At 36.3% G+C, this 16,044-nt stretch overlaps 1 protein-coding gene across 5 annotated transcripts in view; it reads right to left on the bottom strand.

The window, feature by feature from the left end:
• Positions 1–16,044, bottom strand: part of ARID1B (AT-rich interaction domain 1B) — a 403,965-nt gene that overhangs the window by 81,222 nt on the left and 306,699 nt on the right. For all 5 annotated transcript variants that reach the window (XM_039358272.1, XM_039358273.1, XM_039358275.1 and 2 more), the window contains exon 8: positions 1,072–1,251. In XM_039358272.1, coding sequence (XP_039214206.1) covers positions 1,072–1,251 — 180 coding nt within the window. The remainder of the gene's footprint in view (positions 1–1,071; positions 1,252–16,044) is intronic.

The raw sequence follows: 16,044 nt of genomic DNA, 5'->3' as shown, positions 1-16,044 counted from the left end.
GTATCAAACTAGAGATGCTGAGATCCTGAAAATATCTGTGGTAGATGCCAAAACCCGCCCCAAATTATTCCTACATCTTACATCAGGCCATAAACATTAGATAAGAATAAGGAAAGACTTATGAACTTGTTCTTTCCCCATCCCCTGAGGTTCTCCTGTGAGAGATATTTACGTTAGGTGACTTTATTAAGATAGGCAATTGTATTGATCTATGATCTATGATCATTTTTCCCAAAAAGGAGAGGAAAACATTTTGCCTCAACTCAAAATATGCAATTTCTGAGGTATTTCCAATCAGCTTTTAATAAACAAAAGTTGGGGTAGGAAGTACATATTAGTACTCCTTTCTGCTAGCATTTTCAATAATGATATTGCAGGGAAAATGAAAGGGCATTCTCAAAAATACATTTTATTGCATTTTGCTAGGATTTTAAAGGGAAAAATGGAAAAGCTAAGCATATTTTAAACCATTATTTTCCAACATGGTCAAAAATAAAAAAGTTAGATATATATATATATATATATATATATATATATATATATATATATATATATATATATATATATATATATATATAAAGATATGACCACTATCTCTGGCATATGCAGGTAGTCCTCAACTTATGATAACTGAGCCCAAAATTTCTGTTGCTAAACGAGTCAATTAAGTGAATTTTGCCCCTTTTTATGACCTTTGTTGTCACAGTTGTTAAGTGAATCACTGCAATTTGTTAAGTTAGTAATCCAGTTGTTAAGTCAATGTGGCTTCCCCATTGACTTTGCTTGTCAGAAAGTCACAAAAGGTGACCACATTACTCCAGGTCACTGCAAACATCATAAATATGAATCAGTTGCCAAGAATCCGAATTTTGATCACGTGATCATGGGGATGCTGCAATGATCGTTAAATGTGAAAAATGGTTATAAGTCACTTTTTTCAGTACTATTGTAACTTTGAAAGGCCATCAAATGAACTGTTGTAAGAAAAGGACTGCCTGTAACTCATTTTTCTACTGAATAAATCAACAAAACTGATTAAACCCAGGAAATTTCCTATGTTAAATATTTTACCTTGTGGTCCATACTGGCTCATCTGAGTTCCATAAGTACCACTTGAATTACTTTGTGGAAAGGTCCCGATTCCAGAATGCATTTGACCTCCAGGTGAAGGATGAGGTGACATAGAAGGTCCAGTCTGCTGAGATGCATATTGTGACAACTGAGGGTTTCTTTGAATGCCTGTCATAAAACCTAAAGTTAAATAGACATGACAAAGAGAAAAATTAGGGACCTCCATATTAATAACTTAACAAGGTAAATTTTAAAATTGTCAGTACTTTCTTTTGTATCTCATGACATTAGAGTTGCAGCTAGAGTTATAGAAGTATTTAAATCTTGGAGTCCAAAGTAGCTAAACATGGCATTATAACTACAGTAGTAATGCTGTGGTTTGGACTTTATCACATCTATAATGGTATACAAAGATGATTAATAAATATTAAAATAAAATTAGATAAGACAGAAAATTCTAATTATACTTAATAGCAATTTCTCAAACATACTTTTTTTGCAAATCCCTTCTAACCTAATATGAGGAATATGACAGTCTTTCAGAAGATAACACAATAGACATTCCTACAATTCTTCTGGCATCCGTTGTTCATTTTCTGCCTCTGTAACACAAAAGGCTGCCATTATTGCCCTATTCTCTATTTTGGGAGTTGAGTGCACTGTTATTACAAAAAATATAATTATCTGCTTCAGGAATGCTCAGGGCATGATTAAAAGGTGAATCTCAATCATATATTAACATATGGAGATGATCATGGTTTTGCTATGACCATATGAATTGTTAATATGAATTTGAGTAGACCTTTGCATCATGTCACAAGTACTAGTTTTGCCTGCTTATGTCATCCTATCATAATACAAGATCTGTGAATACTCCAGCTCAAAAAATGATGCTCACCCCTACTTTAAATGTGGTGCAGCTAGCAACAAAAAACACCCAAAGATCTTTGGTTAATGTTAAGAAATATGAATATTAATTTTATATTTTAGCCAAATACTGTAATTTACCACAGAAAAATTATATAGAGTTCTCCTCAACTCTGAAAATACTTTTGGCCATTTGAGTTTATTCAATCTATCACCCATCAAATGTAATGCACACAAACACTCTGGTCTGACAGATTAAATAATATATATTCTGGTGATATTTTTATATCAGTTATGAATGAGTCGATGCATTGTCAGTAGGAAAAAATGCATTTGGTCTGATGTCTCCATCTCACTATTGGCTTCATTTATTACTGAATTTATAGTTCCCTTTTCATTCTATCTGTATCCTCAATATGACTTACACAAATTTTAAAAAGTACCACATACAAACCATAACTATAAAAGCAATATAACCAGAATCAAAGTTTAAACCCAACATCAGTACTATAGCATTGAAATAAATATCAGTTAAAAGCTTTAGGAAAATGTCATGCTGCTGTGACTTTCCTAAATACAGGGAAAGAAGGGGCCAAACACACCTCCTTGGGGAGTGTATTCCACAGCCTGGAAGCCTTATAGGTGAAGCTAATGTTCCATGTACATGACAGATGAACCTTCGGTAATGAAGTGTTCTAGAGGACAGGCACTATTTCAATAACAGAAAGGAAGCAAAAAGGGCTCCCAGACTGTGAACCTGCTGATTCTGAAAAGTGCAATCCCATCTCAAACTGATTCCAGTTCAAGCCTTATCAATATTATATTTGACTTCCCTGGATTTAATTTCAGTTCCTTGATCTAGATTAGAGGTGTCAACTACCGGCCCACAGGCCAGACACGTCATAGCAAAACCACGCCCACCCCATTGCCGGCAATGGAAAAAAAAGTCACAATATGTTGCGACATGTCACGTGACGTTGCGAGTTTGACACCTCTGATCTAGATCATCATAAGATTAGGCAACATTCAAGACTACTTTCTTGGGTCGGGTGAAACAGAATTGTGACATTGTTTGCCATCAGGATTTTGATGCAATCACATTTCAAAGCTTCAAATGAATACCCTTATTTCCTTTCGATGTTAAACATCACAGAAGATAAAAGAGAATCCTCTGGGACATCACATGCCTATGATGCAAGTGTCAAACTATAGTGCCCCGTTACCCTTTTTTAGGTAGGAAGGACTAAAACCATGGGGAAAGTGTCTTTAGATCCAAACCCACTGATGTCTCAGAAAGATATCCTACTTGATGGCATTAAAATTGCTGAGAAATCCTGGAAAGCTAGCAGGGTCATACTAACAAAATCTACATCATTGTGTGGATAAAGATGTACCACTTTCTCAATCACCATATCCAAGAAAAGAATTATTTAAGAGTAGTCAGACAGGACCTTTTTTAAAAATCAAGCACACACTGAATAATTCCTTCAATGGCCATGGGGTTAAGTTAAAACCTGGCCAATTTAAGGGTAAAGTTTGAGCAACCATAAGGTGGACTTTAGCTCTACACATAGTCTGTCAATGTCAACAAATAAAAGCTGCAAAGAATTCTATATGAACAGGATAAGTAGTTATCAAAGTTATCTATCAAGGTACCCTATGGCCTCTCTCAGCACTGGAAATAAAACTCCTGCAAATCTAATCAACTTCATTTGAAAAATATGTTGAAAATTGTTCCAACATTTCTGGATTCTATCCTCCAATATCTTGGTGGAGATGCCATACAGTGTGAAAAAGCATCACTACCCTGTTCACTGCAGACACAGGTTAAGAAATTTGCCCTGTTTAATTGCTGTCACTAGTACTGTTTTCTTTTTCAGCCAGGCCATTTAAAGTATCCCAACTCCATGTTTGATTTAATCCTTCCTGAGAATTCCTTCATTTGCATTTCCCCCTACATCACGGGTGTCAAACTCACCACGTGATGTGACCTGCCGCGACGTATCGCAATTCTTTTTGCATTGCCGGCAATGGGGTGGGCGCGGCTTCAGTATGATGAAACCGGCCCACGGGCCGGCAGTTTGACACCCCTTCTCTACATTATCAATTATGTTACATTCCTCCACTATAGCGCTTTCCTTACTAATTTCTTTACACTCAGCTTGCTAATACATCAAGATGCCTCTTGAGTTCTGCTATAACTAGATGTACTTAGGAGCACTAGTGCCAACTGTTAGGGCCATCTCTGTGTTCCGCAAATTGGCCTGGTCTTCAACAGAACTGTTAACAGACAACTGGGGAAATTCCTCAAGTATATTCAGGAAATCTTTTAGATCCATCCTGTACCTGAAGCAGACCATTTTCACTTTTCCTCTACCTATACAGGGGTATATATGCTAATCTAAACAGCACAGACAGAAAGTGATCTGTCTACAATAATAAGGTTACAGAAAACTCCTCCACTATCAGATCATTAGTATAGAAGTTTTAATACTCCCATCCTAATCCTGTTTTGAGAAAGCTATTTTTCACACATGCCTTAAACAAAACATGAACACTTGGAGAATTAAGAAAGGAAAGTCATAGAAGCCGCTAGAACTATTGTGTCCAAAAGCAGGATTATCTTAATGTTTTAGTAATATTGTGTTTTAATCCTAATAAAGAGTTATATTTCACAAATTTGTCACTCTCTCTGTATAAATCAGTTGTTTATATACTTTTCTTGACAACATTCTGAATAATTAAAAGTCCTAATATTTCACATATACATTCCTTGCTAAGGAACATTTATTTGAACATAAATGCTATTTTGATCTGCCAACTACAGTCACAATCCCTTACAAATATAATATTTTACATGTTTCAGTGACAATTTTTCATTTTCTACTGAACCTCTTGGCACATAATTCTTGGACTAGCAAAATCAAACATGAGGTTGATAAATACATTCCAGCATGCACACTGTTATTAAATGTAATTTAACAGTAATCAAATCTGAACAATCTGGTGAATAAGAAGATACTGATAACAGACACAGGGTGCTTCAACAGCAATGAGTTTTGATTCAAAAGATCTATTGGCTTAAATGTTGAAAGCTTAACTATCACAGGACAAAAAGCCATTCTAAAAGCAAGTTCAGATGGATTGGCCAGTTGTGAAATACTGTAGTTTCAAACTTTCAAAGGAGTTTATCCTCTCAGAATATAAAGTAACTTTTATCCTCTCAGAATATAAAGTAACTTAAATGATATTTATGTAAGACAGATTAGATCATTAGCAAAACACTATCTTTAAACATTTTGCATTAATAGAGCACTTGCCTCACTGGATAGATAGATAGAAGGTATATTATAAAATCAATTGGAAGAGAATCCAAATAGCAGTGGAAAATGAAGGCAGGTGGTCTCAACTAGTCCCTAATAGTATACCATCAACCACTTTACAAAATGTCAAATTCTGAATTTTAAAACCACGGAGTGTCTATATGAGAAGAAAAACCAGGTCAATGCAAACCCTGACTCATCGCTTTCAACCTTACTGACACCTTCCCCTGCCCCCCTCTCTCCCTCTTTGCTTTCCAGTTATTTTATTTTTGCTGGTACAGCAGCCTCAGAAATTAAGGATTTTGGGCAAGCAATTTTATTAGCTAACATAAATGTCAAGCTGTTCTAGTGGGCATTTTTGGGTAGTAGTAAACCAATAAAAATTCACTGGGCTACAATAACAAACTTTTTGTTTAGCACCCTGAACATTGAAATAATGACTGCTAAGATTTGCATCTTGCTGACACAGCTTTTTGCATAAATTCAAGGAAAGATGCTTTAAAAATGCTTCTTTGGTGAAATAACTCACACAGCTTGTCATTTTTGCACATTCGTCTTCTACTGAAAAGAATGCCAAATTTGCTGAGAGTAGAGATGTTTGTTCTACTGCTTATATATTTTAAAATCCTCTATTCTGTGTTTGGTCTTTGTTTATTCATTCCTCTTCACAAACTGAATTGCTTTGGTGAAGGCAGAAAATAACAACCCAACTAAAGCTTTAACCAAGACCCCCTGGAGTTCCACCAGCTGTGCTATTAAGTTAAGTGGCTAAATCTCTCAACCAATTCTCTTTCTGATAGGACAAAAACCTCATCTACATATAGCAGCAATGATATTTAAGTATATCTCCTCCTTTTTTATTTTCTTCTTGTTTAAGCCTCAAAATTAATATCATCTATCATTGATAAATTGGAATTGGGGGAAGGATTAGACAGATTCCCCCAGATGATAGTTTGGGAAGAAAAATCCAAATTTTCCTCATACGAATCTTGCTTAATGATGCCAAGTAAACTGTAGAGCGATGCACAAAAGAGTTTATATTTTTTTTAAAAGTAGCATATAGTTAAACTGGGGATCCTTAACTTACTATTTCCTGATTGCCAAAATGATCCAAAAGTAAATTGTTTTTGATAACAGAAATGCCAATTTCCTTTTCCCCAACAATGTACTGCATTGTGATACTTTAGAGTTTGATTAGAAAACCCCTTCCCACTGAATGTATTTCTTCAGCTTCTTCTGATCTCTAGCAGAGTGTTAGCAAATGTTCAGGAAAACTATAACTGCTCTTGACTGATTACAGAAAACCATAAAAATCAGCAATAGCATTGTATTGCTGAAGAGTTTCTGATTTAAATCAGACTTAAAAAGAGTGTACCTTTTCAAGGACATCTACTCGCTAGATGCCCGTTTCAGGTTGTATCAGCTTTATCACAGTGCTGTCTACCTGGTTTAGGTACACTGTCATGACCAACAAAACAAAATGAAATATTATTTCTAGAAAACCAAAGGGGCAAGGAGTCTGTTTGAATATCTTCCAACTTCCTAGCAAGTATGCTAGAGAAGGATGAAAGGATGCTTCCTTGCTAGGATCTCTCTAATCTACAAAGTATAGTGAATCTAAAGATAAAGGTAACTGAAAACAGACAATCAAATCTACAATACACGGTAAACTGCCTAATAATTTGCCAAAGCATTGTGCAGAATTGTTTGGAAAATTAAGGTGACTTTTAAATTGAACAAACAAGCAAACAAACAAACAATGTCTATGGAATGGAAAGGATGGACTGGTTCCCTCCTAAACCAAAACTCATTCAGAGTGAAGAAATTTTTGAATTTGAATGTACTTCTCTGTTTGCTCAGTGCCTGCTAGCTAAGATGGCAGGGAGATTCTTGGCTCCTCTAAATAATCATTAACTGTGCCACATTTGTTTCTGCCTATCCAGTAAGTTGAGCGAGAGAGATATTTATTCTGAATTCAAAATGAAGATAGATTAATGGACAAGACAGGTTCAAAGCAATTGAATTAGCAGGCTGCTGGCAGTAATTTGAATGTACAACTAATCTTGGGAACCAGAGAGTAAAAGCAAAATGCAAGGATTCATCATGAAGCCAGAAAAGAGTAAAAATGCAAGGAAGGAAGGAAGGAAGAAGAAAGAAAGGAATGTTAAAGTTTCTGGAGGAGTATAGGTTAAAAGATAAAGTCTAGCTATGTCGCCAACAGATTTAAATAAAGATCAGCTCTGAGTATGCTTCGCACATACTGAGAAACCCAGGGGAGAAAAATCATGTGAAAAATGAGGGCTTCCACTTGTATTGCCAATGAAGTCAGTTGGGAGTGTGTGATAAGAATTCTGAATAGTAATTTTGAAAGTGGCTGACAAGGAAAAAGAAAAATAACATTTTGTGTTCCGTGAACAATTATTAAGTATACCTAGGCAGCACTGAAATGTATACAAGATGAGCTCATTTTCTACAGTAACTGCGTGGAACTCCTCTCCCCTCCCCCAAAAGCTAATCTTGCACTGAGGAAACCATAGGATCTATTATGAGGTTGTTGTCCTTAGAATGCAAAAAAATGTGCTAAGACTATTCGGGGTGAGGAGGATCACCTGAGAATCTTCAAATACGTCCAATATTAATAGAAACAATCGAGCAACAATTAACAATCAAAAGAAGCCATATTTTTGGGAACACAAGTTATCTGCCTTATGCCAACTCAGATCATCTTAAGAATTATTTACATTAAATAACAACAGCTCTTCAGAATTTTTGCCAGAGGTTTTCCCAAAATTCTACTTTAGAAAAGATCAAGGCTTGAATTAGGAAAACTTTGAAAACAAATTGTGTGCTATAATATAAAGTTAATTTTCACAGTGAAAGAATTGTCCTGGGTACAAAAGACTCAACAGGACCAAACAGACTGATAAGAAATACACACAAAGAAAGAGAGATACACACAATTTTTTTCAACAAAAGAATGATTCTGATTTGTTTCTCACTGAAGTCCGAGGCTGAGGCTTCAGCTTCCTAATAAAAAAATATACAGAAATTTTCCCTTGAGATGTCTTATTGTTAGCAATTGTACTAAATCAGAGTATAAGCCAGTTGTTCTCCTTACTAAGCAACAATAACAAAAATATTGTTTCTGAAGTAAACAAATTCATCTATGGGGAAATGAAAAGGTTTATCGAAGGAAAAAGCCCAGTAACCAGCTCCTACATTTTTTGCCTAGAGATCTGATTTTAGTTTTTTATTGTGTCAATATGATTATTTATTTTATTTTTATTTTTAAAATTTATAAGCCGCCCCACTCCCGGAGGACTCTGGGCGGCTAACAATAAAAACACATAAAACATAACAAAACAAACAGTACAAGAACAGTCATCCAGGGGTCAGATTTTATAAACCCCAGGCCTGCCGGAAAAGCCAGGTCTTAAGTAACTTACGGAAAACCAACAGGGTGGGATTAATTCAAACTTGTCTTCTTCCAAGCAGTTGATGAAAATGTTGCCTTTTATCTCTGCATACACTCTGCCCATTTGTTTCTTTCTGTATATAAGCTTTTTTTGGCTATATATTTAGCAATTAACTGAATTTCCAGATGAAGTTGGTTGAGAACCTGAAGCTGACATTTATCAAATGCCCAAACTGACATTGGGATTCTCCAAGAATACAGCTAGTTTGGTACTCCGACATCTCTTTTAAAAATGGCAGCAGCAAAATAAAACTTTTATCCTTGACAAACATTGGGTGTAACCAGATCAAAAATTAATATGGCAACATCCTAAACAAGTGAATGAATTCCCAATAATACATGTCTCTAAATCCTTGAAAGGTTAAGAATCAAAATTAAATTGAAAGACGCTATTAGAATACAACTGCTTGTATCAACTGATGTTGATCATGATGACTGTCCTCATCTCCCTTGATTTTGCGAGTGAAACATTTGTTTCTACTCTTCTCCAAATATTCTAATTTACTATATGGAATCTTGCCCTTGAGAGCTCCTTAAGCTTTATAGAGAATTTCAAATAAATTCTCCCTAATCCTATAAAACCCCATCACCAGGGGTACTTTGTATAGTCTGAGAACAGTTATAGAGAAGAGATCATATCTATGTAGACTGTCTTCTGATTTATCAACTTGCTCAAAAACCACTTTGTTTCTCAAAGGGAAACTTCTGATAAGAAATGGGCTTTTTCACAGTTGCCCCAAAGCTGCTGAATTAATAATCTTTAGAAACTTCAACTGATCACTCCATTGACTGCTGCATGATCACTGTATAAATGATTATATGCATCTAGAGCATTTGGGTAACATCTATATAGTGGAAATTGTTTCTGTCTCATAGCGGGTTAGTGATAAGCAAAGATACATTGCATACATTTGCATATAATTACTTTGCTCCTGTTCAAATAAACCAGAAAAAGAAGCCAGCAAAATGCAATTTTACATAGTGTCAGCAAATTGGGAACCTTGCTGGAGACCTTTCAAACAAACCAGATTTAAAAGCAAAGTTTAAAATGATTTTCATGTTACTACAGTTCTGCTTTGGATTAAAACCCCTTGAAAGAACATAAAAATAGAAAGTAACTGTATAAAAATACAAAATAACAGTGTGAATAGATTTATTATGCAACAGATCAGTTGTAAACCCTCCTCAGAAGAAAAACGGGATAGAATACTCTTTTATGATCAAAAACAGTCCTACTAGAAAGTGCTTTTTGAATTGCAGTTTGATTAGGATTTTTATTCCTTTGCATCTGACTTAGAGATGGAAAACAGACGTCAGGAAAAAGAGTCCTTTTATCAAATGTCAGTACTACATGATGATGGAATCTGAGCGGGGAATGTGAGAGAAAAATTCTCTAAATTGTACACATGACTTCCATAAAGATAAATTTACGTTGCATTAAATCAGTGTTTCTCAACCTTGCCCACTTTAAGATGTGTGGACTTCAACTCCCAGAATTCCCCAGCCAGCCTGGCTGGCTGAGGAATTCTGGGAGTCAAAGTCCGCACAACTTAAAGTGGGCAAGGTTAAGAAACACTGCATTAAATGAAAATAAATGGATGATGAAGTGACAGGATATAGATAATAGAGGAATATGAAAATGTATAAGTAAATCAAGAGTGTGAAACAACAGAAATTTAGTTTGTTATTGTGCATCCCAAAAATAAAATAAAATAAAAATCCAACCATAAAAACATCAAAATGTCAGAGTGCATCCTTTCTGTTTTTGCTTCTTACTGGATAATAATCTCGACTCCACTGAAATTTACTGTATTGCAGCTCTTAATAAATATGTCTGTGAAGATCTAAAATTAAACAGGAACTTGAATTTGAGATAATGCTTAATGCAGGTGTGTCAAATAGATTAACTTTTCCTTTGGCCACACCTGGATTCTATAATGCTCCAATTTGTTACCCACTGTGATTCTTTGCAATCCACTTTTTTTTCAAACATGCTTATGTTTGAAACATGTTTCCTTCCTGCCCTTCCCTGTGTAAAAACCATGGGGAAAAAAGCAAGATGAAACACTAACACTAATATACAGCACAAAAATGAGGGGAAGGAAAAAAGAAAGACCCCCAGAGGAAGAAGAATGTAAAACGGGCTCCTGGCAAAGGATGGTGAATGCAAAAAAAAAAAAAAAAAGAGAGAGAGTTTTTGTTAGAAACTGTCATGATGGGTACCTTCCGTGCAGATCTGTCAGGCACAGAATGGTGCCATGAAACTGCCTCCAGCTACGGAATACATTTTCCAATGTATCACAGCATCCAAAATGGCATCAGATCTACTCTCAATCCATGTCCAAACAAGGGGAGGGAGGGGGGAGTTCTCAGTAGTCCTATTTTAGTGCATCTCAAGGATTAATTAAATCCTCATTACTTTTTTTTAATTATTCCAGAGCTTTGGGATTTTCTGGGGAAATCTCTGATGGTGCATCAGATGAAAAGGGTTAAATAACCTGTGTTGATTTTGAAACTCCAGACCTTTAGCGTATCATCAACATTATCATGAATATTTAACTATGCACTGCTGTGAAAATTATAAAGAGAAAACAATTAAAAGTTTTTTTAATTAATCCTGACCCATATATATTTTCCTTAATAAATAAAGGCTTATAAAGCATCCCCTTCATGAAAATGTATGCCAGACTAACAGCATGAGACCATTTAATGTTTGCATTAGATTCTGTATTTTTAGCTGTTCCCTATGTACTATTTTAATCTAAGCATGATGAAACAGGGCATACTTATTTCAACCCAAGAAGAGCACCAAGGGTGCCAAACAAATGGATTTTGCGGGAGTTCTCTAAGAATATAGGGATATAGTTAATCACTTTTCATTAATCCTTTAATAAAACATCAGTTTTATATTTTATTCGTATTGAGAAATTACCTCTTTTAACCTGTATAAAAAATTGAAAGAATATGTAATTATTTTATGTTCTGGTGATGATTTAGGATCCAGAACAAAAGATTCATAATTTAAGCCCTAATTTGTGTCCATTTACCTTGCATATCTTTTGTGTGTGTGTGTGTGTGTTTGTGTGTGTATAGTTTTCCTTTGTTTATTTAATTTATTGTTCAAAGTTATTATAGCCGCTTAATTCCAATGGATTCTGAGTAAAGTACAAAATGAAAAAATCCATAAAACAGGTAAAACGTAACACTGCATAGACAATCCAGATTAAAACAATATAAAAACAATACAGATCAAACAAAATAGCAAAAACCGTCCCTCAAAACAACCAAATAAAAATATATTATTCCCAGGTCAAAGCCAGGTTTTAAGAACTTTCCAGAAAGGGGGCACTATCCTTATCTCTGGGATGCTGTTCCAGAGGGTGGGTGCTGTGACTAATAAGGCATGTATTGATGATGCTGTTTAATAGAAGGAACCCACCACTCTGCCACAACTTACTGGGTGGGCAAAAACTCTTGGAGACAACCAATCCATCAGATATCCAGGCCCTATGCAATACAGGGCTTTATAGGTAACAACTAGCATCTTGAATTGCACTTTGGAGCCAACTGGTAACCAAAGCAGCTCACCCAGCAATGGTGACATATGAGCATGCAGACAGGCACCCATTAGTACTTTCGCCACTGGTTTTTGAATCAGATGGTCTTCAAGGGCAACCCCATATAAAGTGCACTGCAATAATCCAATTGTGATGTGACCCATTAGTAACAGTCTGAAAGGCCTCCAGTTTGAGAAAACTGCCCAACTGGCACACTAGGTGAACCTCCTGTGCAAAGGTCTTCCTGACCATAGCTGCCAACTGCTCTTTTAGCAGCAGCCGCAAAAGGAACGCCAAGTTGTGCACCAGTCTTGAATGGGGAAGAGCATCCTCTTCCAAAACCAAATATGATAACATTCCTGACCTGGTAGTCCAAGGCCAAACAGCCACAGCCACTCAGGACTGAACTGAAGTCTTTTCCACCCATCCATATCTGAACAGCCTGTAGACACTGGGTTAATACATTGGCAACTTCACCTATGTGGCTTGGGGTTGAGATGTAAAGCTGGGTATCATTGGTACACTAATGTTCCTGAACCTCAAAATGCTGGATAACCTCAACCAGTAGTTTCATGTTGATGTTAAAAAGCATAAAGGAAAGCATTGAACCTTGAAGCATCCTAAATATGAGGGACTGCAGACAGGATCCTTCCCTGCCCCTTCTCAAGACCAATTGGAATTGACCACTTAGGAATGACATGAACCATTGGATCCCAGTGCCTCTCACTTTTAATCCCCACAGCTGACACAGGAGGATAGCCGTTGACAGCACTGGAAGCCAATGAGAGATCATGGAGCACTAGAACAGATGTACTACCACCATCCCAATGGAGTTGGTTTAAAAGAATTGCTTAGAGGATTCAACTCTTATATTTGGACTCCAGAAGATGGTAGAGGACAGGAAAACCTGGAGGAACGTTGTCCAGGGGTCGCGATGGGTCGGACACGACTTCGCAACTAACAACAACTCTTATATGTTATTACTATGTTAAGTGAATTTATTCTTCCAAATGGGTGTTGTTTGATAGAAAGCAGCCAAAAACATTGCAAATCATGGTCGTGTGACCATGGTATACTACAACCAGTCAAAATGTGAGCCAGTTGCCAAGGTCCAAAATGCAATCACTGCCGGGGGGGGGGCATCACTTTGAGGACAGATCATAAGTAGCTTTTGGAAAAGTTAAATTACCAGTTGTAAGTCAAGGAGTACTTATATCATTATTTTAAACATTACACTGTCATTACGACTTTTGAACTATTATTCTAATTTGAATATAGACATAAGAAAATATGATTTGTTCCAATTTGGGAGGGGGGTGATTTGTGACTGGAACTACTGCTTTCTTTACAAATATTTTGAAGTATCATTTAAAATCTCTAAGCTCGCAATAGGGAAATTAGCAATTCATCTTACTCTCCTTTCTTGCTTTGCCCTCCCTTTTCCTTTAAAGCTGATATCCTCTACTTCTGCTGAAGTCTAATGATAATTCCCTTTTGGAGCAAATAAATTCATTTTTAATGGACCACAGCTCCTCAGATTCAGCAGGTTGACAGCCTGAAAAAGGTGTAAATGGGAGAAAAAACACATGTGTTTTTACTATGCTTTGTCCGACTTCTTATAAATTCCATCAGGGATGGGGAATAGCAGCTATCTTAACACTGCATGCTTTGGGTGGCCCAGCTAGGCCTTCAGTCTTAAAAAGCAAAGAAACCTTTTGTGGTCTACTAGAGAACTGGCCTGAGCTCAAAAACTAAACTAAGAATTGCCTAGGTTGCAGAATGAGTAAGATGAGGCCAGTAGGCAGAAGAAGGATGCAGGTAAGCATGGCAGAAATCTCCCCAGTGTACTAATTAGGATAAACATCAGATATTAGCAAAAAGCTACAGGTAAGTCTCTTTGCAAAAACCTAATGTCTGTCCACATTTTTGCTACTCTCATTTGGTAGTCCCAGGACTGATCTATTTTGATAATGCTTCTTTATCTTTGCTTCTCAGAGATGAATTCCTATAAACACTACAATGGTGATGGCTAGCAAAGGAAATTCTGAAGTAACCAGTCTCATCAAATTTCTTTTTGATCAAGAGCAGGCAGCATCTGTATCACGTATATATGTAAAATAGTGCAATACAAAATATTTGTGGGGAAGCACTCTGTTAGAATGTGATACATAGTCATTTTTAAGCCTAGAAGCATGAATTACTCAACTAAAAATAATAACATAAATTTAGATTCCTTGGGTTAAAAATAATTGTGATTTGTTTGCTAATGTTTCTGATTTATATTCTGTTTATTTATTTTCAAGATTTAGATGTTGGCATATGCGAAGAATGCTGAAGATCTTACACTGGCAAAGCAAATACCATAAACTACTCGACGAACAGTGTACTACAGAGGACTGAGATATTTTAAATAAATGCATTAGTGTTCTTTTACTTATTCTTTCAACATGGAAGAAAAGATGGCACATTTGCTAGAAGGAACACAAACAGTGTCAGAAATTGAAGGGTCGTTTAGTATTTTCAGTTGGAAATGTTTGGATCGGTGAGTGAAATGTTTAAACGACTGCTACAGATGCCTGCAGTTTAGGTGTTTTTAACAGGAAAGATTTTCTACTTAAGTTTTATCAGTGAATGACAAGCACCTTTCCTTTGAGTACCATACTAGTACTTTCCCTCCCTTTTCTACGGTCAGTAGAAAATGGTTCAAGCAAGTTTTCCATTGCAAAGAGGTCTCTAATCAATGATAGGGCACAAAAGGGAGCCCAGACCTCTTTATGTGCACAATGCTCAGAACTAACAAAAGCTTTGGAGAAATAAGTTGGCAAATTCAATGTAACTTCCCTGGTTACAAATGTTGTATTTGTGGCATGAAACAAATGGGCATTTTAAACAAGTCAGGTCACAAAAGATCAGCCATAGCATGGAAAGGGATTCCATAAATATTCTGAATAAAAAAGCCAGCTCTCTTGAAGATAAACATCAGGATCGTGCACTGGAAACAAAATGGCAGTAAACTTGTGCCAGAAGAGCAATTTGAAGATTAAGGTCTAAATTTTCAAAGTGCAGGTTATGATAAATTATTCATAAAGCCGCATTTCTCTTTGGCCCTACAACTCAAGAGTTTGATGCTATTCTCTACTGCAGTTCATCAGGTTGTCAGTCAGTGAAGATGCTGATGTTGATCTTCAATCAATAATTACAGCTAGAAGCATCCCCCAAAATAGAGAAAAGCACAGCATGATGGATCATGGCACAGGATCTACTACTCTGTGTTAATCTCCACCACCCCTTCCTTGCACTGAGACCTACATAGTTCTCTGCCCTGGCCACAAATGTCCCAGTAAAACACAAAATAATTAGCAGGAAGTGGTCTTGGAACTTCTTGCATAGGTACTTGGATTTTTCAGGTTGTGATGGGCCACTCTGCAAACTAACAAATCAACTTCTGGGTATAATTTTCAAACTTCTTCTTGGGCGCAAACTTGGGTTCAAAACTGTTCAGTTCTCTCCAGTGATTCATAAGAGGATGGCAAAGACATTGTTCACATGCAATGAAACAATAGAACATCATAGAAACACACACCAGATGGATTGCATTTTCAGCTATCAGAGTAATATCATCAGCATAGCAGAGGTATGATGCGGGGGGGGGGATTGGCCAACCTTAAAACTCTGCTTTCCTCAATATATAGTCCACATATAGCAGTGTTTCTCAACCTTGACAATTTTAAGGCATGTGGACTTCAACTCC

This window comes from Crotalus tigris, unplaced genomic scaffold, assembly GCF_016545835.1.
Source record: "Crotalus tigris isolate CLP2741 ecotype Arizona unplaced genomic scaffold, ASM1654583v1 scf7180000019007.31208882:3723066, whole genome shotgun sequence".
Lineage (NCBI taxonomy): Eukaryota > Metazoa > Chordata > Lepidosauria > Squamata > Viperidae > Crotalus > Crotalus tigris.
Note: the sequence above shows the minus strand (reverse complement) of the source record. Positions and strands in the feature narration are given on the sequence as shown.